We start from the raw sequence: 22,944 nt of genomic DNA on the forward strand, positions 1-22,944 counted from the left end.
GAGCCCAGAGGCACAGGCTGGCCCCACTGTAGTCAGGCAGAGGGCATTTCTTCCAGCCCACATTAATCTCTTATTCAAGAATGGCTTCTCCCTTCTAGAGGTTGCCTGTCTGCCCCACTGGGGATTCTAAGCACCTCACTTACAGAAAAGGGAGGTTATGAGAGGTAAGTCCTACAAGTGGTCCAACCATTCATTAAGAGACCCTGCTGGGTGCTTTCAGAAAAAGCCCAACCTGCTCTGTCTGTGCTGGGGGTTGAACAAGACAAGAAGGGCTTAGAGAGGTGCATCCCACAACAGAAGAAACACATTAAAATCCTTACAAAGTGCTCACAAGAACTATAATTGGGGAACCTGGATCATTATTATTGTTGCTGATGCTGTTGTTGTTGTCATTATTGTTCTTTATTATTATCAAATGGCATACTACTCTTGTCTTCTAAATTAGAGGGAGTTCCTTTCAGTTTGGGTTGTTTTCTAAGATATCTGAAATAAACCATGGAAAGATTAAGAGAAGGCCCAGCTGCCATAAGCTTTTCGGATTTGTTTTGATTCCAGTTGCACCTGGAATGTTTTCTTAAAATCTGCTTTACCAAAAACCAATCCTTTGTGCATGTCTTTCCACTAAGTTAACTAGAAACTTGGAGATCAGCTGGAGGCTGTGTTGTGGTGAAATCATAGAATCACCGAATGGTTTGGGTTGGAAGGAACTGTAAAGATCATCTCATTCCAAGCTCCTTGCCATGGGCAGGGACACCTCCCACTGGACCAGGTTGCTCCAAGCCCCATCCAACCTGGCCTTGAACACTTCCAGGGAGGGGGCAGCCACAGCTTCCCTGGGCAACCCCTGCCAGTGTCTCACCACCCTCATAATGAAGAACTTCTTCCTAATATCTAATTGAATTCTGCTTTCTTCCAGTTTGAAGTCATTACCCCTTGTCTTGTCACTACACACCCCTGTAAACAGTCCCTCCTCAGCTTTCCTGTTGGCCCCTGCAGGTACTGGAAAGCTCCTATAATATCTCCCCAGAGCCTCCTCTACTCCTGAACAACCCCAGCTCTCTCAGCCTTTCTCTAGGAGAGGTGTTCCAGTCTTCTGATCATAGTTGTGGCCCTCCTCTGGACTTTCTCCAACAGCTCCACATCCTGGAGAAGTACTCCATGCAGAGCCAAACATGTGGACCTTCAGAATAGAAGTGACATGACTTTGCATTTGAAATATGTTCTGTAGGTTTTATTATAAAAGCTCAAGCCCTTTGCTGATGGATGAACTGCTGTGTCATTCACAAAAGGCAGCACAAATGACCTGAGAAGGTTGAAAATATAAACAAGACCCAGTGGTATTCAACCTGCCTGATGCAAGCCAGTGGAGAAGAAAGCCTGTTTGGTCTGCCCAGATCAAGATAGAGTGGCTCTGAAATTCAGGCAAACCTATGCATCTCCTGTTGGCCCACCTGTTTACACAAAACAGGAAGTTTTGGGATTTTTTTTCAGTTTAAAAAGGTTGTATCCAACAGGAAGCAAGCAGAGTTCTCAACCAGTAATTTCCATTAAACTTTGAAGCAGTAATAGTGCTCTGTATCTCAATATATATATACAAAAACAAAAACAAAAACAAAAACAAAAAACCACCCCAGTTTAAAAAGTCATTTGTTTTAGAATATTACACTGGAAAAACACTTGATACATTGCTAGCAGAGACAAATGAAAGAGTTGGTATAGAGCTCATGTCTTTCTGTTTCTAGTAGGTGCAAAAAGTTTAAGGAAAGGCTGGATGAGGCACTTAGTGCCATGATCTAGCCAGTGTGGTAGTGTTAGGTCATAGGCTGGACTTGATGATCTTAGAGGTCTTTTCCAGCCTCAATAATTCTGTGGTTCTGTAATGCAGGCTGGGCACAGGAATTAGTTTCTGATCTCAGTTATCTAGTGACTTTTAGAGTGTTTTGTTAGATCCACATCCTGCTGGTGGCTCAGTATATTGCATGAATAATCACTAAACTTCCATTATACTTGGTCCTTGGAATTTCATAGTATCAAACAGGTAATCTTGAAGCCCATTTCTCTGTTTCAAAACTTAATTTGTGGGTAGTATTTTATGCTCTTCACTTTGTTTTGTCTTAGACCAAGTAAAAAGAAAGGAATGGGGTTTCCTGCTGTCCACCTTTTTCCAGTGTTTTAAACTGATGCATTCAAATTCAAACATTGCACAACATACCTAATATTGTCTGTCTGGTTTTGACATGCTAGTTGACTTGTGTGTCTAGTAATGATGTGCCTGAAGGTATCTAAACATTTCCCTTCCTTTCAAGACATTTGCCTACATGTTTTTACATATTCTTCTGCAAAGTTGCTAATGCAGTGCTATAGAACTTTATTTTTTCCCATATGTTTTTTTTTTTCTATGCAAGCTTGAACTGTAGCTGAACTTCTCTAAGCTGGAAAAAAATTGAGATCCAAATCTCATTTCATCTGGTCTATGTAGTAAACTTTGTTCCTTAGCATTTGGACTTGATGATCTTAAGGGTCTTTTCCAACTGAAATGATTCTATGAAATAAGCATCCCAAAGGAAAAGCCTTATTTCCCTTCATGTAATGGCTGCACAATAAATTGCAAAGATTTCTGTCCCCTGGGTGTTCTTCCTTCCCCCATACTTATTTCCTCCGGTATGCTGGGTCACTCTTGCAGGAAATGTAGAGTGGGGAAGAGATCAAATGGGTTGAGGGAAAACACTTCCCCTCAGGAAAGGTTTTTGTTAGCTCATTTCCTGACCAGAATTTGCTCAATTGCATCAGAGTTTCTGCTGTCTCAAAATTCAGATGTCTCTTGTGATATAAATGGGTGATGGAAAACGTGTTACACTCCCAGCACAGAGGACTGCTGTGCTATTGATGCTACATGCTAACCAGTAGCTGAATTTGTGGATTTAATGCCTTGCACATGCTCTTTTTTATTTTATTTTTGTGTTGCCCTTCATGTTTTAGTACCTAATTGCATCTGGAAACAAACTGGTGTGTTACAGTATCTACGTTAAGGGCATGCTCCCTATTCCTCTAATGCTCAGATTTTTTTCCATTTGCAGTTTGAAGGGAGGAAGTACTGTGAACATGATTTTCAAATGCTTTTTGCCCCTTGCTGCCATCAGTGTGGTAAGTTTTACTCTGGGGTGCAGCACTTCAGACTGAACAGAAATGGGAATGTCATTGTGGGAGGATGTGCATAACCCCTGCTGTAGGGAGGTGGCCCTGTGGGGCTGAGAAACTGAACCTCCAGATTTAGCTAGACTTAATAGAATTTGGGGAGCTAAGGTCACCTAAAGGTCACCAAGCAGAGGGATTTCAAGAAAAGTTTGCACTTTTTGAATGAGTAGTTTAGCTGTTGATGCAGTGATCTGATGAACAGACCATTCATGACTCCTCATTATATACACCTACGTGCATGTGCTTGTGCAGCTGAAACCCTGCAGCAAGTATTTGTCATCTGCTTTGACTGTTGTAACCCATCCGTGCTGTCCTACACCACAAAAGCAGGGAACAGTCTTTATCAACTAGTCTTATAATCATCAGACAGGCCAGCTGGTCCCCATTCCTATTTTTGAAACAAATACCTTTAAGCTTCAGGGTCTGATGTCGACCCCATGTAACCCTGAGGTTATTTTTATATATATATATATATATATATATGTATATATGTATAAACACACCCTGCTGTGTTTTATTTGCCAGTGTTGATGTGAATGCTTGCTTGTTTGCTGCACTGTCATCATTGCATGGTATTTTTTATTGCCTATGTGTGACACATCATGCTTGGGCAGGGCTGTGAAGTCATTACTTGACTATTGCTTACACTGGTCTGGAAGCTTTTGTGTTTCCATGGCACGTTGGCAAGGTGCTTCAGCTTTCACTTATCCCAGTGAGGCCTTTCCCATATAAAGGGAGGGGTTGCACACCAAGGAAGAGGGAAGCAGATGTTAAGGACCTTTGAATTTGAAGCTGCAGATATGAACAAGCTGAAGAAGAGGAAGAAAGAGGTTGGTGGTAATTTCTGAAGAGATACACTGCCTATCTCCTGGACCTTCCCTGCCCAACCAGCACAGCTCCCACTGCTCCTGCCTTGGCTCCAAGTAGTGGCTTAAAACTCAACAAGGTCCTGGTCAAAGCTTGGCTTTGCCACTTCTTGGTTTTAATAAGAACAGCCAAATCAATGGGGTAGTTGTCAGTGACATTTCTGGAGTCCATCAGGTTTTGTTCTGGAAAAGCTGTGGCTTCATGGGAATGCCACAGAGCTGTGTGTTGGATGTGACCCTCTGCATTGGTCACCTGCCCGATTGCTCCCCTGGGGCAATTTGAGGCACACGTTCTCCAAATCCAGGACTCAGCCTCCTTGGGAAGTTGAGGTCCCAAGACATTTTGAGCAGACTTGGCACCACTCAGGGGCCTTGACTACAACATTTGTGTGGAGAACGACTGAATCAGGTGTGTGATGGAAGTGGTTTCACTGCCTGTGCAGTACTGTCACACCCTGCATGCAAAATAGTAGTTCTCGTGCTATTTTTTGAAATCCCTCAGAGGACAGGACTCCTCATGGTAGGTCAGAAGTTGTGTGTGTTGGATTGACTGCTCTGTAGCTTCACTATGGCTTTGCATCTTGATTCCATTTTGCTGGAGTCCACAGCCACCCAAGCTCATTTATGTTGTGTTTTGATTATAGAGCCCTACCAAGGCTTGGTCCTAGTGGAGTAGAAACCACTACTATGTACCTGACAAGTTAAAATCATCATCTTCTAAACGAAAAGAAGGAGAAAGATGATGAGGATGCAAGAAAGCCTTATTATATAAAGAACTAATTTCTTGAGTTCAGCTTGGAAACAGATAACAGGGAAGTGACTGCAAAAAGGATGATGGCAGAGAGGAGGAGTGTGCATGTAGAAGGACTTAGATGGAAGGAACAGAGCAGCAAGGATGTTTTCTTCTGACCCATGGCAAAAAAACTCCCAAGCAAACCCACATGCCACGGTTTAGAACCAGAACTGGGCTACTGAAAGCAACATATCCCACCAGATTTGGGAAGGAGGAAGAGAATGGTGACATTGTAGCAATGTGGTTGAAGGTTGCTTTTAACTTTGTCTAGCACAGCATTTTACACCCTGGTGTTGTCTTTCTTACAGGTGAGTTCATTATTGGTCGTGTTATTAAAGCTATGAACAACAGCTGGCATCCAGAGTGCTTCTGCTGTGATATCTGCCAACAAGTATTGGCTGATATTGGATTTGTCAAGAATGCTGGCAGGTAGATCTTCACCCTTCCTTCTGTTACTGATCATGAATAAAATGAACTGAGAGAGAGGACTCAGAGGTTTTGGTTCATGAAACTTTCCAGCTGAGGTGGAGCATCTTTTGTCAGGAAAAGATCTAAATATGGGTAGCAGTTTACCTACTTTAGCACTAGATTTCTTGGCAAATGTGTTCTCCAGCCAGGGACCTTTTAGGGCCACTAGTTTTACATAGTAAGAGAAAAAAATCAGATAGAGGCATTGTCTTTATTTTTTTTAATAGAAACTTTGACTTTCTTTTTCCAATTGGGTTTCCAGTTTTGGTCTAGTTTGGCACTTTGTTTATGTATAAGTGCTTGAAGTTCAGTGGGTTCCATCAGAGCAGGGTATTTTTACCAATTGTGTTGAGAAGAATGTTTTACAAGTGGATTCTATGGCCACTGGTATATATGTGATATGATATACAGTTATCTACAGAATTAGGACATGCGTGATCATCCAGTTTCCAATCCAATTTTTTAAGATTTTGAGTGTAGAACATTTAGCAATGAGAATCTAGAGCAAACATTATTTTTTGTGTTTCAGCACAGCTTAAACTCAAATCAGCTGAACAAACAATACTCCTGAGGTGACAGAAAATAAAATTATCAGCCTGTCTTTTCTGAACTTGTTTTGCCTAGCAAGGAAATTTTTAAAAGACTATTTTTCCTCCCCAAAGGGCTGATTGGAATGAGATTCTAATAGATTTTTCTTTATATTTTGCACTGTAGTACCTGATACCAGTACTTACTTCTCTTTTTATGGTGTTTCAGACATCTCTGCCGTCCTTGCCACAACAGGGAAAAAGCCAGAGGACTGGGAAAGTACATTTGCCAGAAGTGCCATGCCATTATTGATGAACAGCCTCTCATCTTCAAAAATGATCCTTATCACCCTGATCATTTCAACTGTGCAAACTGCGGGTAACTTGAATTCTGCAAAGGAAAAGAGGAAAATGTTGGGTTTATTTGCTTCATTGATTTACATCTAAAGTTAAAACCTGTCCTGTACAAATGGCAAGAGGGGTGAGGTTTGGGTGCCTTGTGGCCAAATGTGTGTTACTGCTCTTGGGATGGTGGAGTTGAGCCTTTAGCTGGAAAAAAAGCTGAGTTGTTGGGGAGTAATGAAAAGGTCAGACTCTGCAAAACAAGGTAATGCCTTTGGAAACGTGGACACAGATAACAATTTCTGTAGCTGCAAAATGGTAGCTTGTTATTCTTTTAGAAGAGGAAAAAAAGTGATCCTCTTTGGCAGCTTGAATTAGCATCTTGCCTATGTTAATTCTTTTTAGTTGAGTTGTATGCAAACGTTGTCTCCTTTCAAAGCCTTTTAAAGCTTTCTCCCACCTCATTTTATCAGCTTCTGTAGCTGCACGCTACAAAGCAGCACATTTCTGCACTGATGCACAGATCATGGGACACTGCAGAAAATAGCATGGATTATTAGCTGTTCGGGTTTGGTGCAAAAGAAGCTGTCGTTTCAGTGCAATAGCAAAGGCTGATTTGAGTAACAACACGTAGTGTTGTGTCAGTGACAACCAGCTGAGGGCATTAGTGAGTATGGTCACATTTAAAATTTAGCTTTTCTAAGTATTTGACTACTCAAATTATTAAAAAGTAGAGATTCTGCAATTGGCAACAGAATTGGCAATAGCTCATGTGGGGCTGTTGTTTTCTTTCTCTGGAGTTGAATACAACAAGAAGAATGTACCTAGAAGTACAGGACTACCTTTTACTTTCAGTTACAGTTATGCAAATCTAAAATAAACTGGTATTGAGTGCCAGAACATAAACCAAACATGTCTACAGCTTGCACACATACATTTGTGCTACGAAACTGGGATGTAAAGTGACAGTAACTCCATAGAGCTTCAGAGAAACTTTGTGCATCTCACTCAGCAGCTTATTCTCAGCTTTCTATGGACTTGAACAGTCTCAATGCTGCTGCATTTCTGCAGTACAAATATTATTTCTAAAACAAATGCTTAATTTTTTTTTTTTCTTATCAGAAAAAATTCTCAAGAGTTGACATTTTTCAGCACCTTTATTCATGCTCTCAATTTGTTAACTTTTGAACAGGAAGGAGCTCACTGCTGATGCTCGTGAGTTGAAGGGAGAATTGTACTGCTTACCCTGCCATGACAAAATGGGTGTCCCAATCTGTGGGGCATGTAGAAGACCAATTGAAGGTCGGGTAGTGAATGCTATGGGCAAACAATGGCATGTGGAGGTAAGCATCAAATGATACATTGTCTTCTGTAAGTGTTAATATCCTCATCTGTGATTTTGCTGATCAATTTCTATGAAAGGTTTAGCAAAATCACAGAGAATCACAGAGAATCACAGAATGGCTTGGCTTGGAAGGGACCTTAATGATCATACAGATCTAACCCCCCTGCATGGGCAGGGGTGGAGATCCCCTTTAGGTGGGTCTGCCTTCAGTGAAGGAGAGAGAAGGCTCTGGGGAGACCTTAGAGCACCTTCCAGTCCATGAAGGTGGCTACAGGAAAGCTGGGGAGAGGCTTTTCACCAGAGAGAGTAGTGACAGGACAAGGGGTAATGGTTTTAAATGGAAAGAGGGTAGATTTAGGTTCAATATTAGGAAAGAAATTCTTCATCATGAGAGTAGTAAGATAAGATAATGGAATAGCTTGCCTAGAGAAGTTGTTGCCCCTAACCTGGAAGTGTTTAAGGCCAGGTTGGATGAGGCTTTGTGCAGCCTGGTCTATGCAGCAATAGTTAGGAAATGCCTTCTAATCCCGTCTTCAGCCTTCTTGTGGCTAGTCTTCCACAGTGAAATAGGAGTTATCTTGTACCTTACAGAGAGCTTTAACTCTAAATTTTAGCTGTGAAGCTAGAATTGGCAATCAAAGGAAGCACCTGAGGTCCTCATGAAAGAAAATATCAGAGTGCAAAACAGTACAAGGCAGTAAAATTAGGTGACAAACATAATATTGCTGAGCACTGTAATCCTCTTATGTCTTCCACAGTCACCTGCCATGTAAATATCTCTAAAACACTTTACGTGAGGGGTCATATTTCAGGGCTATGTACAATATTTAGGAAGATGAACAGTCTATTCCTTTTGTTGTCTGGAAAATCTCCAGCAAACACTTTCTTCACAAGAGTGTTAATTTTGGTAAAATTATTTAAAATGTCTTTGTTCTGGTAATATATAATGTATCAGAATACCTTTGGTTTTTGTTTCTTTTTAACTTTTGGATTGAAATGCTGAAGATATTGAGAGGAGCATTATTTAAGTGGTGTAAATAAAGAAGGAAAAAAGTTTCAACTCTCCTTTTCAGCATGGCACAGCTAGCTCAGTAGAATTCAGTCATGTTCAATACTAGGCTTGATTGATTTTTGTTCCAGAAAAAGTACCATTACTTCTAAGTAAGCTAGCAAATAACAAAAAAATTATGTATTTTTCTTTGTAGCATTTTGTTTGTGCAAAATGTGAAAAGCCATTCCTGGGTCATCGTCATTATGAGAGAAAAGGCCTGGCCTATTGTGAAACCCACTACAATCAGGTAAGGTTGAATATTTAAAAAAAAATGGGGTCAGTTAGTAAACTCATTTATTAGTTTTATTAGATAGAGATGGAAACCTGTGGACATTCTTCTGTTTTCTCACAGACACCTGTCAACTAGCAGTGTAATGTCCTGTTGCAGTTAATTTATATAGTTTCTCTAGGTAGTGGTCTTGTACCGAGAAATAAAGCTGTAGGTATTTCACACAGGCTAGGCAGGACAATCAGTAATGAGTTGTTCTTCAAGCTTAGTGTTACTTAAGTAGAGCTGTTTTGAGCTTTGACACGTCTGTGAGATCAGAGCAGCTCACGCCATCCAGTCCTTCCCAAGAAGCTAAAGAAGTTCTGCCACTCAGCAGTCCCTCCCTGGTGACCAGCAGGGATCTCCCGACAGCTGCTGCTTTAAGATGACTGTGTTTGAACATGCACTGCATCACCACCCGGCACATTCATCACCTTTCTGAATACTTCAAGGACTGAATTTGTCAGAGGACACCACCTAGTGACTGCTTGCATTTACATAGGAGTGATACACCATGGTACCATCTTGCTCCAGGCTCCTTTGGTCATATTGCCCAGCACCACAGACCTGTTTTATGTGAAAGCCTTCTGCCTTCTGCTTCTGTATCACATCCACCTCTTTGCCTGTATACACACAAGAGTAGGGGTTGGAGACATCTGGGGGTTGTAAGGCATCTGCTAATTACAGATGGATTCTTAATCTGTCAGTGATGAAGGGCAGATGATTGAAATGTTGCTCTCATACTTTAGACAATAAATGCCATGATATTAATAGTAATAGTGTTGCAGACATGGTGAGGCAAGTACATATACCAGTCAAGAACTGTGTGTAAAGTGGATATCTTTTACTAGGTTAACTACTACAGATAGGAAAAAAAAACCAAAATTTATGTAATTTCTTAATTATTACATTGTGGACAAATGTTAATGAATGAATAACTTTTGGACTAAATTTTCCTTTTTTCTTTTTTTTGAATAAAAGTAACATTTCCATATGATCTTTGCCAGAAGCAGCAGTATGTTTTTCAAATGATAAATTGACAGATCAGTAGCAATATGTATGGGACACCGACTGCTATATTTCAAAAGTTCAGGATTAGAAAAATGTTAAAGCAAAACAAAAAAAATTGTGTTTGTAAAGGATCAATCAGGTGTAAAACAATTGTTTTCACCTTTAACATTGTGAAGACACTTTGTGATGACATGATGTAAAAAGTACTTGGGAAACCAAACCAGACTGTCCCACATTCTCTTTATTTTACTGAAATAAATAGGAAAGCTATTGTGCTCATCACCTGAAACATAGTTATGTTGTTAGCTTGAGAAGCTGCCCTTGATAAAATAATTACATTAAAACTTCATTATTTCTCTTTTGTCCTCAGCTATTTGGTGATGTTTGTTTCCATTGCAACCGCGTGATTGAAGGAGATGGTAAGCACTTTCCTGCTTCCTAAGTGTTCCTCTCTGATGAAAGTTCTCTTCAGAAGTGGGAATGAGGGGAGAGCAGCTCCCTGTTGAACCCTTCTGTGTTCCCACTAAACTAAAAACGGCCATTCTCTTAATCAGAAATCAGGTCAGAGCTAATTAGTCAGAGAATAAATGGTGTTTCATGATTGTGTGGAAGACCACTCTGTGACTGAAGAGAACTTGTGGTCAACTGGAAAGAAACCCTTTTGCGACACGCAGAGGTCAGAGGTGCTGGGAGATGCACAGAAGTGGCTTTCTGCCCCACTGACCTCAAAAAGAGCTCAGGCAAGAGTGAGGATGACCACACAGGCATCTCCTCAGCAGATCTAGAAATGATGAATTAAATCTGAAGAAGTATTTAGATATTGAAAGACTTGGGTGTGCACTTCAAGGCATTCTATAAAAGTGCCTTGTTCCCATTGTGTCAGTTTGGTTCCTAGAGATATCTACCTCTTATTTGAAAATCTATGTTGATGATAAAGTCACAAAACCAGGAAAGAGCATACTTGGCAAGAGGTGTCCTGTAAAGGAAGAACTGGAAGCAAGTGGTTCAAGTTTGGTTGTTGTTTGGTTGAGGTTTTTTTCCAGGGTGGTGATGATTTTGAGGGGGTTTCTTTTTTTTGGACAACTGACTATGATGAAATGCCAAAAGCAAATTATTTTACCTGAAATAATGGAAGATGATGTGTTTCTTTACCCCTGCCCAAAGTAAATACCAGTGTTAGCCTCACGTAAGGCAAAGCAATTAGCAGAGTGGGAGGAAGCCTCAAGTGTGTAAAAAGAGACATAGTTTATAATCATGTAACTATAGGGTGAGACCTGCATTCCAGACATTGGCTTTCCCTGCATTTTCTCAACTGGACTGTACCTGCAGAATGATGATCCAAAACACCTTGGAGGAAACAGTGTCCTCCTCTTTAGTAAACTACTAGAATGGGCAGAACTGGAACTTGAAATGAATGAATAAATTGAGCCTTGTCTGATAACTACATCTCTGTATGTTTCTAACCCTTCACCGTATCATTTGGCGCCCATATTATATGTTTTGCTCTCTGAACCAAACAGAAAATAGTGTAATGCAGTAATTTCTTCATTTCCAATGTACATCATAATTACATTTCTTCTTTCATTTCTGCACACAAATTCGACACTGCTGTCAAAAAGTATGAGCATCCAGTATTAATTTTTCTCTGTTTAGTGAAACAAACATGCATGGCAGTAGTTTTTCAGGAGAGTGTCTGTTCCAGAGGTAGCTTGGGAGTGAAGACTTTCATCTGACTACTATTATTTTGGCAAGTGGTGTTCTAACTACTCTTCTGCAGATGTGCTTGCTCCGTAGTGCAGGAAAAAAAGCTCTGCATGACAGAGTTTTATTTCTGATCATTGCTGACCAACCACTGTATTTGATGAGAAAACCATTGTCCTGCATCTTCTTACTTAGATTAAGAAAAGAGGCAAATTCTGGCAGGGAAAAGTGGGAAGGTATGTTAAAAGAGAGGACGCACAGAAAGCAGATTGAGATACAGAACAAAGATAAAATATTTACTGCCTCTACAAAACAGAGAATAAAAATATATCCAAGTTTCTCTAGAACAACTGATTTATCCCATGAGTCCATAAATATTTTCACCTCGTTAGTGCAGATTTATTATCAGTGTCCTGAGTGCTGGCTTCATGTTATTTTCTTTGGCTGGGCAAGTGCTACTATTGATGGCACTGCAGCCTGAACAGGAGCTGAGAAATGAAACCAAATGAAAACATAAACACCTTCCTGCTGGATTGCTGTCAGCTGAAAAAAGTCTCCTGGCAAAGCTGGAAGCATGGCCTCGTAGAAGACTTGCCCGAGGTCGGCATGCTATGAGATGAGGTGGAAGCAGGGAAGATGAGGCAGGAATTGGTTAAACTGGTCTTGCTGGTGAGCACAGGGTGTGTGTATGTACCTGAGAGACAGCTTTACCAGTGCTTCCCAGTCCTGCTACACCGCACTCACAGGTGCCTTCCCAGCCTTGCCATGTTACTGTTACATGCCTTAATGCTTGATACAAGAATAATCTGACTGTTCTTCATCCCTCACGAATGTGTGAGCTTAAAATTTTTGTAGTACCTTTTTTTTTCTTTTCTGTAATGCTAATGGTGTCTTTTTTTTCCCCATCACCCCAGTGGTGTCTGCTCTGAATAAGGCCTGGTGTGTGAACTGTTTCGCTTGTTCAACTTGCAACACTAAGTTAACACTCAAGTAAGTTTGTGGATAAGTGTGATGCCTTCCAAAGGTATCAGTGGTTATCTCTGAAGTGTAGATGTTGCTGTAGTGTAACTGTTATGGTATGAAAAACATGGAAGCCACACTGAGAAAATACTTGCCTCTTTTTCCCTCTTGCTCCACTTACTAATTTCCATCTTTTTCAGCTGTCTGTTCAGGTCTTCCTTCACTTGGCCTTCCTAACTCTTCTCCTTTTCTGTCCTTTATTTTTCCTGTGTTGAACTCTAAAGGGATAAGTTTGTTGAAATTGACTTAAAGCCTGTCTGCAAACACTGTTATGAGAAAATGCCAGATGAATTTAAGCGACGGCTTGCCAGGCGGGAACGTGAAGCAAAGGACAAAGAGAAGCAGAAAAAGAAAAAGCCAATCTGTCTGTAAACTTTTTTTCCTTCTCACCACCACCTCTGCTTCTTTCTTCTTTGGTCAGTGCTAAGGTTGCTTTTCTTTTAAGTTTTTGCATGAATTTTTATGCCAATCAAACCCAAAATATTTTCCATGCATTGCAACTTCAAATACGAAGTTATTACTCTATTGTTTTACGTTTAGTTTGTTTAGCTCTACAATTAGGTTTCAAAGGCTTTTTAAATGACACAGCTAATAAATATGGACATTTGGGTAAAAAATGCCTAAGTACCTCAAGGGGGTACTGTTAATTACTGTCTACAATAACCTTGTGAAAATAACTTCCTACAAATATATAAATTGCAGGTTCAATTTTTTACCTGTGCACATGCAATAGAATACTTTTAATGATTAGTTTTTTCACTCCCCCTGCTGCTAAAATTTTGCTTGGTTTTGCTTTGTCATTTTAGAAATAAATTCGTTGAGTTTGATATGAAGCCTGTCTGCAAAAAGTGCTACGAGAAGTTTCCTTTAGAGTTGAAGAAAAGACTGAAGAAACTAGCTGAAACTTTGGGAAGGAAGTAAAGGCTTCACCTGCTCTCCCTTTCCTCTGAGAAAATCTTTTACATATTACTTGGTAAAGGGCTGCTCCGAAGCTGCAGTCAGACAACAAATAATGATGTATGCCTTCTACCTAATGGAAATATCTTAAGATTCTTTATACATGTACATGTATGCTTATTTGTTGATAAACAGACCACTCTTCCAGACTAAATTAAATACCAGCTCACCTGAAAGGTTTCTGACCCAGGTAAGGTGCTTGAACTGATGCAAAGTGGCCCATTCTGCACAGTCATCTGCAGAATTTGAGAGACAGCAGCATTGCTTATGAATATCTGCAAAGACAAACTGTGCAAATATGTCCACCTTTAAGGGCATGTGTTGTAATTTATATTAATGAAAGTATTAAATTTCGTATTAAGCATGTACACAAGTTACTGGGCAAGAAACTAAAGTACTTTGCCTATGGAAAAATTCATGCTTGGATTTCAGGCCAAGTCATCTCATTAAAGGAGCCTTGTTTCAGATGGTTTGAAAGTATCATATTTCTAAATACTGTACAAATGAGCTGCTTCTGATAGATTATGCTTACATGATGAATATTTTTGCATCAGGCTTAGCATGAAATACCTTTATAAAATATATATTCCTACTGCAAGAAATGAGCATACTCAGAACTACTTGCATTTTGCTGTATTCCACTCAGAATAACACATTAACTTTTATATATGCCTTTGCATTCTATTTACTTTTTGTGCCTTATTCTGCTGGACCATACATAACAATGTTCCATTAAGTATATATATATATATATATATATATATATAGTTTTATTTTTTATTTCATATTTTTATGCAGAAACTAAATGCAAGGTATTTTCAAAAGATAACATACATTGCCTTACTTATACAGGATGCAAGGAGTATTTTATTTCAGATGTGAACACCTAAGCTTAAAGTTTAGCTTCTAGACTTCATTAATTTTCAGGAAAATACTGAAAATGTGTATTTCAGTTAACTGGTAATATTACTTTTACACCTTTGAGTGTAAATATGCAAGGTTTGATCCTGCTAGGATCTGTTTCTTTAGCCATCCTCAAAAGCTGAGCTCACTAATAATCAGAATTCCTTATAATATACATTTAATTTTTTATGCTTTCGACTTCTGTCCATGCAAATCTGTTTTATTTTCCCCTTTCTTATAGAAAATACAGTTACTTAGGACTTCTTGATGGTACTGCATTATGAAGTATACAAATTTTTTTTAATTTTTTTATATTAGTGGCTTAAGTTTTATATAATTACGTCATAGGAAGTAAAATTTTCTTTCCCTATTATTAAAACTTAGTTGCTTTAAAACATCTGCTTTCCAGTGTCATCAATAAAGGCTATGTTATTAAACCTTGTATCACCTCTCTTAAATGAGTGCTTTGAGAAGGGTGGGAAAGCAACTGGATTCTCTTGGTTCCCGATGCTTTTATCTGTGACTGTACACAAATACTTCCCTACTGTCCTGATTTAAAGGAGACAAATGCCTTTCCTAAGCATTCCACTGTAGTAATTTTTTTAGGTTTATGAGAGATACCACGGTTTGTTTGGGGAAGAACACCTTGATTCTTCTGGATATTTTCTAAACTGGCATAGTCACTAGGTTTTCCTAAAAAAAGCATCATCTTTTGAGTTTAAAACACACACTTTTCTATCAACTTTTATTCTCCTCCTTTCACTGTAGTACAGAGTCTCACCACAAAAGTTCCAGTTGAGTGCTAGGTAAGGTATTTTTAAATTATTTTGTCCTGTATAGTTATTGAAGGCCGCAACAGTTCAGTAACTGAATGGAGTTCTGACTGTGTTAGAGGCTGGAAAATGTCCCCAGAAAACATTGACACAACTCTCGTGGTAGCACTGTTGGGATTTAGGACCATGGATTGCCATGGATTCAATAGACAACACCTAGCAAGGCTTCTTTTCAATTGTAACTCACTTTTTACTCTAGGTTTTTCACACTATACTGGCCACACATCTTTTCCTTCAGCCCCTGCCTGCACAGCCTTACTGCTCAGAGCTGGGAAGGATCCCTCAGCCTGAGGCTGAATGCCAAGACGTGGCTCAGGAGTTACACCCCTCACATCGTCCAGCACAGTGGCCTCGTTGATGCTGTGCAGCCACAGGTCCCCTCCTGGCTCTGTAGCCCTGTGGCCCTACCATGAGAGGGGTCTTTTATTGTTTCCAAAGTTGTGTTTTCTACAGCTGAGACAGTGGTTTCTGTATCATGAAGAGGAGCGTGTGCACCTGAGACCTCATGACACAGCTCTGAGAACATCTGAAGGTACTGGAGAGCTCAAAGCCTGATGAATCATGGAAAAATGATGGTTGGAAGGGACTGCTACAAGTGAGCTGTCCCAACCATGCACTCAAAGGACGTCTAAGTTCAAAGTTTAGTCAGTACTGAAGGCCTTGCTCAGTGTCTCCATGGAAGGAAATTTCACAGACTATTTGTAAGCAATAAGTTCCAATACTTCATCTCCCTCATGGTGAAGTTTTACTATTATTACTGGAGTCCTGTCTCAAGTGAAGGGTTACCCAAATCCACACTGCACTCTTTGGAGCCAACTGTCATTGAAATAACATCCCTGGACACTCATGAGGAGGATTAATTAAAAGGAGTAGCAAAACAGAGCCAGGGAGCAAGCTAGCAATTAGGCAGCCAGGACAGTCACAGGTCTGGTGTTTAAGCTTACTTCCTGGCCTGTCAGCATCAGAAATACTTTGCATAAGTGCATATACTTTCCTGAAAAAGGTAGAGTTTATTACTGGGTTTTTTAACCATAAGCCCTAGTGGGTCTCTCAAAAAAGGCTACCAGGGGATATGGGAACGGACATCTCGGAAGCTTTGCCCCTTTCTGCTGCATGGGATGAGTTGTGCACGGGCAAGAGAAACTCCTTGTGAACACCCTGCTGGGACTAAAAGTAGGCAGCACTTCAGAAATCCCAGTGGATGTAACTGCAGGGGGAGGAAGCTGAGCCTGAAGCCTGAAGCTTTCTGTCTGCCTGTGCTCTGCTCCAGCAGACAGGTAGTGAGCCACGCTGAGCACAGCCAGGTTGCAAGGGCAGCACGAGCCAACCACTGTCCCCCCTGGCAAGCAACCTTCCTGGTGTTGTGACCTCTAAAGACACCATGGAGGGTGACACTTCCCCAGGGATGGGTGAGAAATGGTCACCAGTGTCCAGGCACTGGATCTTCTCTGTGTGAAAGCAATTTCTCATGCCTCCCCACCAGCTGAAGAACAGAAACTTCCTACAGGGAGATGAGCGAGACAACTCCTGGCATTCTCCTCTGGACTAGCAGCAAGATTTTTGTTAATCAGCCTGGCAGGTGCTGATAAATTGTTTGGCAGCCTCAGCTGTAGACACGATCATTTGAAAAAGTACAGAGAAGAAAAGATGTCTCTTTTTAGGAAATTTTATCCTAAATAAATATATTACCCTTAATAGAGCAAATTCTAAGAGAGGATTAATTCTTTCAGTCAGGGTGTTACATGGGTGCTGCTGATCGCCTTACAAGAACAAGTTGGGGTTTTTATTTTTCCAGCAAAGATGGTTAAGAGCTTTGGGGATGCCTGTTTTTCAGGTGTAGCAAGAAATGTGTGGCTGTCAATGAGTTGCTTGAGACTGAGAATGTGACAGAGCCCAGTGGCCTCATTTTCAGGGAAGTGTCCGTGCTAGCACAGGAGTGACAAGATGGGTAATTGCAGCAAGCCTAATCTGAGGCAGTCAGCTGGAAACAGCACCATGGGTTCCACCACTGCTGCTCAGAACCACCCCTCTTAGACCTGCAACTTCTGAGTTTCTCATGTTTTGTGGGCTGCTGACTTCACCACAGAATACCAGGTCGGAAGGGACCTCAAGGATCATCTGGTTTAACTTTTCTAGGCAGAATCATGAGTTAGATGTGATGGCCCAGTGTTGTCCCGAAGAGTGGGGTTTGTCACCCAGTGTGCAGGAAGCTGATCTGCATGCAGTCAGGATCCTGGCTTTAATACCCAGGTCTGTGCAATGCAAGCTGCTTCCCAAAACACAAGGGTTACTTTTATACACAGAAACATGTAAAGTTACTTTAATTATAAGCAAAGAACTAGTTAACTAGTCCTGTATGGGAGTGATAGAATGTTAATAGTACAATAATATGCTCATGTTACTTCAGGGAGTCCTTCCATCCCTTTCATCTGTCTCTCAGCCTTGTATCTGAAGCTGTTTCAGTGTTACATAAGCTCCATTTTAATTCTGTGTGTCTCTTTGTTCTCCTTCCCCAAACAATTTTTACTTATTTCAATTACTAACAGACATCACCAGCACCTTATCAAGCTGAGTTTTAAGTGTCCAGTGTTGGGGAATCCACCCCTTCCCTGGGAAGATTATTCCAACGTGCAACTGTTGTTACAATTAAATTTTTTCTTCTGTTGTGCAACTGGGATCTCCTCAGGAGTGGCTGGAATCTCCTCAGCAGTGACTTGCACCCATTACTCCTTGTCATTTCCGTGTGACTTGTTATATAAAGGGAGTCTCCATCTCCTTGGTAGCCACCCTTTTAAGTACTGGGACATGGCAAGATCTCCCCTACTCCACCCTTTTTCTCCAGGCTGAACAAACCCAGTTCTCTCAGCCTTCCCTTGTCCTGCAGGCTTCCCAGTCCTTTGATCATCTTCTGATCCATGTTCCTAGCTGTACTTTAGGATGATAACGAGGAGTGCAATTATGCAATTCACACTACCTGTAAAATTGTTTCTCACCATAGCCACTACAGCATTTGGAAACTCATTTTCTGGAGCATTGGCTCTCAGCAATAAGGCTCTCACTTATGGATTGGATTTATGGTTGTTGAGCTTCAAAAAGGTGAGAAAATCACTGAATCACAGAATTGCTTAGACTGGAAGGGACCTTAAGAGATCACCTACTCCAACCAGGGAGGGATGCCTCTCATCTAGACCAGGTTGCTCCAAGCCCCATCCAACCTGGCCTGGAACATCTCCAGGGAGGGGGCAGCCACAGCTTCTCTGGGCAATCTGTTCCAGAGCCTCACCACTCCCGTACTGAAGAACTTCTTCCTAAGATCTAGTCTAAACCTATTCTCCTCCAGTTTAAAACCATTTCCCTCTGTCCTATTGCTGGACACTCTTACCAAAAGTCCCTCTCCAGCCTCCCTGTAGGTTCCTTTCGGGTGCTGGAAGGCTCCCAAAGTCCCGGAGTGTGGCTGCAAGACCCGTAGATCTGTTCCAGGGGCACAACGCCCACACACCAGGGGACGACTGGAAGGAACCAAAGATCAGTTTCCCCTTAAAATCCATTGGGATACAAAGGCCAGGCAGCCAGGCTTCCCGTTAGGCAGCACCATTACCCGAGCCTCGCTCCTCTCGCCGGGCCGCGCACCGCCCGGGAGCCCTGCGCCCCTCACCCGGAGGTGGCTCCAGCCCACGGCCTGGCGGGGGGGGGCGAGGAGAAGATCTACGATCCCTTCAGCGACCCGGACCCCTCAGCGGAAGGAGGAAAGATGCCTGCGCTCCCCCGGTACCGGCATTACCGAACGGAGCCGACCACTGCGCTTCCCCTGCGCGCCCCCGCTTCCCCTCTGAGGCGGCTGCGCGCTCCCGCTCTCTCTGCCCTCCCGCCCCCGGCTCACTCCTCCCCGAGGCGCATGCGCGGAGTTGGCGCGTGCGCAGCGGGCGGAGCCGCCCGAGGCCCCGCCCCCGCCTGCGGCCGTTGGCGCTGAGGGGCGGCCGGGGCCCGGCGCCCTCTACGGTTGCGCGGGAACTTGCGTAACGCGGGGTTGCCGCCGCCGCTTCTCTCTCCGTCGCTTCCTCCTTCCCCCGCTCTTTCCCTTCCGAAAGGCCGGCGGGTGAAGCTGTTCCGCCTGCAGGGAGGCCCGGGGCGCGGCCCGGCTCCCGCCGCGGCGCCATGATGAGGCGCACGAAGCCCGAAGTGGAGCGGTACGTCGCCTCCGTGCAGGCCGCCGCGCCTTCTCCCAGAGAGGTGAGTGCCGCCGGCGGAAGGCCCCAGCGGGGACCGCCAGCACCCCTCCTATGGGCCTGCCCTTCCCGGCCGTACCGGTCTCGGCGGGAGCCGGTTCTTCCTGGCTCGGTGCGGCCCGTGGTGGGGTCCCTTCCCGCCTCGCGTGGCGCCGGGCCTGAGCAAGCGGCTTTGCCTCGCTCTCTGAGGGGCGATCGCTCCCCTCACAGCCGGGAGGCCTGAGTGCTGCTCCTGCCCGCACGGAAAAAACCCGGGAGGGAGGACTAAGGGGGGACCGGCTGCTTTCTGAGTGTGTTGCGGTTCTAAGGGTTAGTCTGCTCTCCCCCCGTTCGGTCCCCGGCGGTAAGAGGAAAAGGGAGCTGAGGTGTCTCCGGGAGTATTTCTGAGCCCACGTTTATTCAGGGTTTTGCTGACTGGACGTGCTTTCCTTAACCAGGAGCAGTGGTTTACCAGAGGTGTCCACCTTCCACCTGCCTTTTACACCTGGTGACCCCCAGTGTAGCTTTGAAGAGCCCACAAGTTCTCTTAAGTATAGAGTTTAGTTTTGTGAGGGCAGGTCCTAAGTTTCCAAAGTTTTGTTTCTCTCTTCTGTGTGCTGCGTGATTCTTGGCTGTCCGACTGCTTTGTGAAGCAATAGTATTGAGAGAAGAATATTATTTTTTTTCTTGTATTTTAGTAACTGGGCAGAAGGATGAAGAACTCTGCATAATTGGTTGCCTTTCCATTATATCTGGAAAATTGTATACAGGTCACAGTGAGCAGTCTTATGCAATTCATGGCAGCTATTTAATCCTGAAAGATCCTGTTCTGCTGCTCTGAATTGATTTTTATTGCAGAGGTAGAATATTCAGCAGTGAGTTGTATAGTGTGAATGCATCCATGTTCACCATTATGTGGTAGAGCCTTTATGCTGGACCTGTGAATATCATCATTTGTACCTTTCCCAACAGCAACAAAGTTGTCTTGTGACTTTGTTTAATGGATTTGGGTGCTGTTTATACCAGACAATGTCAAGTGCATCACTGACAGAACCAGAGATACTCTTTAATTGCTTTAATATTCCTATTGAATTCAACAAAAAATTCCTCTGTTGTGCTGAAGACTATGTGGTGCATATCTAGGGTTGGTTTTAGTTTTGTTGTTGTTAGGTTTATGTGTTTTTTGTTTTTTTCTTCTTTAAGTAATGCTTGCAGCTAATTGTAAAGCACAGTCAAGGGTGGCAATAGTTACTGTTTTTCTTGTTGTGTTGGTTTTAGGGTGAGGGTGCTTATAAGGCTGTGAAGCATTTGTTTTGAGGTTTCTTTTCATCCACATTTAAAAGGAGATGCCAAGTATGACTCCACTCTGACATGTTTGAGGCTTTCCTTTTTATAAGGTACTTAGAAATAAAGACTGAAAAGCTGGGAGACCCTGAGGAGGCCTGGTTTCATTCTAAACTACTTCTCAAAATTTTGCATGAATTGCAGAGATGGGAAAGGGAGGAAGCTGGCTGGCTAGTAATTCAGGCACATTCATAATGTGCACACTTTTTGGAATCACAGATGTAACTAGTTCCAGTATTTCTTGGTTCACAAGCAAAGGCTGCTTTTGAACTGATAGTGGGAGCTGAAGCTTTAAGTTTGTCTGGTCTACTTCTGCCTTGAGGTTTTTGCTTGTGACTTAGTACTTTATCTCAGTCTTTTCACTCTTTTCCTCATGTCCACGCTTCTGCCGTCTTGTCCTCTGTGTTTCTTTTTTCATTTTGCTTTGGTTGCTTCCCCCCAAAAATACCCTTGGAGAGATTTCAGCTTTTGCCTATAGAGTATGTTCGAGCTCTCTTAGGCCAACTACTCCAGAAGTAAAATACTGCAGAAATACATTTCTTATTCAAACTGAGAATGACTTTAATAGAAATTGTATTTTTTACTCAAGTGTATTTAAGCAGTACTCTGATGACAGCATACTGGAGCAGGATTAAATTATAGGTTTCTCTTGGTTTATAAGTTATTTTTTTCCTTTGCTGCACTGCAACAAAAGAGATCACACATTGCTGATGCCATTCTCCCACTCTCTAATTGGAAGTGTTTATGAAATGTCACATCTGTAAGGGCGTGTTGCTTGCCTCACTCCTAATCTCTGTTTTGTCTAGTAGTAATCTTTGCCAGTTAGAGGAAAAACTCATAGTCCTTTCTTAATCGCACATCTTTCAAAAACAAATCCTTAAATATGAAGAGTGGATTCAAACTGAAAAATAGCTGTCAAATTCAGTAATTTAAAAGCATTACACATTGCAGAAAAAAAAGGGTCACCCTAATAAATTATTTTTAAAGTACCATGTATCTAAAGTGTGTCTTGTTTTTTTTCTCTTTCAGAAATCTATGAAAGGATTCCTCTTTGCTAAGCTCTATTTTGAAATAAAAGAATATGAACTTGCTAAAAGGTAATGTGTCAATGTGTGTTTCTTTTTCTATTCTTTAAAGTGTAAGAGAAAAGCTAAATGAATATGGAAGAGGCCAGAGAAACCAAGTATAATGCTGCTTTAAGATAGCAGTAAATGTGGCTCAAGTGCCACTCAAATCTTTATAAAACAAGAACTTAAAAGAAGATTACTTTTATGGTACTGACAAACTTACCTGGTTGAAATGGCTTTTTTTTTAATTATTATTCTCTTGTAATATATAGTCTTAGCATTTCTGGGAACTAGTGGTTTTTTAATGAGCAGAAATATTTGCTGGCAAGTAAGTATCACTTGTAGGTGTAAAATAGTGTTGCTATTTAAGGTCTAGACAATGTATCTCGAATTAAATAAATCTATACTTCTGGTCTGGCAGATGAAGTTACCATTTTAGATTGGGGAAGGAGTCTTAATGAAAAATATTTGCCATATAACTGACTTTTTTTTCACCTCCATAGGTATATATCTACATACCTCAACGTACAAGAGAGAGATCCTAAAGCACACAGATTTCTTGGACAAATTTATGAAGCTGAGGATAACATAGAAAAAGCCTTTGGGTGTTACAAGGTAGGTATTACACTGAGCCCTAATGTCCCACTTTATTCCTTTGTGAATGGACTTTAAAATCCTTCTATGCTGGACATTCTCAAACCCATAGAAGACAATGTGTTTCTGGGAAAACTATAGTTTATACACATTGGATACTGGAAGGCACATGAAGCACTGCAGAGGAGATTCTTCACTGGATATCACTTGCTTCAGTAGTATATTTTAAAGTTGATTCTTCTAATATATTTTTTTTTAATTATTTTTGTTCTGGACTTGATCTTTTTACTTCCTGTTTTTAAATTCTTCCCATGTCAAATATTCCTTTTTGGACTAATGATGTTGTGGAATTCCTTTATGTGAACTGATGAAAACAGGAACCTAGTTGCTACAAGAAGACTGTAGGTCCAGTGTTTTTTTTAGTTGGTTGATTATGAAGAGGATGGGGGCAGAA

General features: G+C 41.7%; 2 protein-coding genes across 8 annotated transcripts in view; both read left to right on the forward strand.

Moving 5' to 3' along the window:
• Nucleotides 1-14,889, forward strand: part of LIMS1 (LIM zinc finger domain containing 1) — a 37,207-nt gene extending 22,318 nt beyond the window's left edge. For 2 of the 4 annotated variants that reach the window (XM_030457661.1, XM_030457646.1), the window contains exons 3-11: nt 3,078-3,144; nt 5,163-5,283; nt 6,079-6,228; nt 7,384-7,534; nt 8,742-8,834; nt 10,237-10,285; nt 12,482-12,557; nt 12,812-13,003; nt 13,394-13,478. In XM_030457661.1, the coding sequence (XP_030313521.1) occupies nt 3,078-3,144; nt 5,163-5,283; nt 6,079-6,228; nt 7,384-7,534; nt 8,742-8,834; nt 10,237-10,285; nt 12,482-12,557; nt 12,812-12,959 (855 nt within the window). In that variant the 3' untranslated portion in view covers nt 12,960-13,003; nt 13,394-13,478. Of the gene's footprint in view, nt 1-3,077; nt 3,145-5,162; nt 5,284-6,078; nt 6,229-7,383; nt 7,535-8,741; nt 8,835-10,236; nt 10,286-12,481; nt 12,558-12,811; nt 13,004-13,393 lie in introns of all 4 variants that reach the window. The other 2 variants (XM_008496364.2, XM_008496363.2) reach the window with 1 other exon arrangement.
• A 4,333-nt stretch (nt 14,890-19,222) lies between these two features.
• Nucleotides 19,223-22,944, forward strand: part of LOC103530800 (E3 SUMO-protein ligase RanBP2-like) — a 32,273-nt gene continuing 28,551 nt past the window's right edge. For all 4 annotated transcript variants that reach the window (XM_030457611.1, XM_030457616.1, XM_030457625.1 and 1 more), the window contains exons 1-3: nt 19,223-19,510; nt 21,859-21,926; nt 22,400-22,511. In XM_030457611.1, the coding sequence (XP_030313471.1) occupies nt 19,436-19,510; nt 21,859-21,926; nt 22,400-22,511 (255 nt within the window). In that variant the 5' untranslated portion in view covers nt 19,223-19,435. The remainder of the gene's footprint in view (nt 19,511-21,858; nt 21,927-22,399; nt 22,512-22,944) is intronic.

This window comes from Calypte anna, chromosome 1 (genome assembly GCF_003957555.1).
Source record: "Calypte anna isolate BGI_N300 chromosome 1, bCalAnn1_v1.p, whole genome shotgun sequence".
Classification (NCBI taxonomy): Eukaryota; Metazoa; Chordata; class Aves; order Apodiformes; family Trochilidae; genus Calypte; species Calypte anna.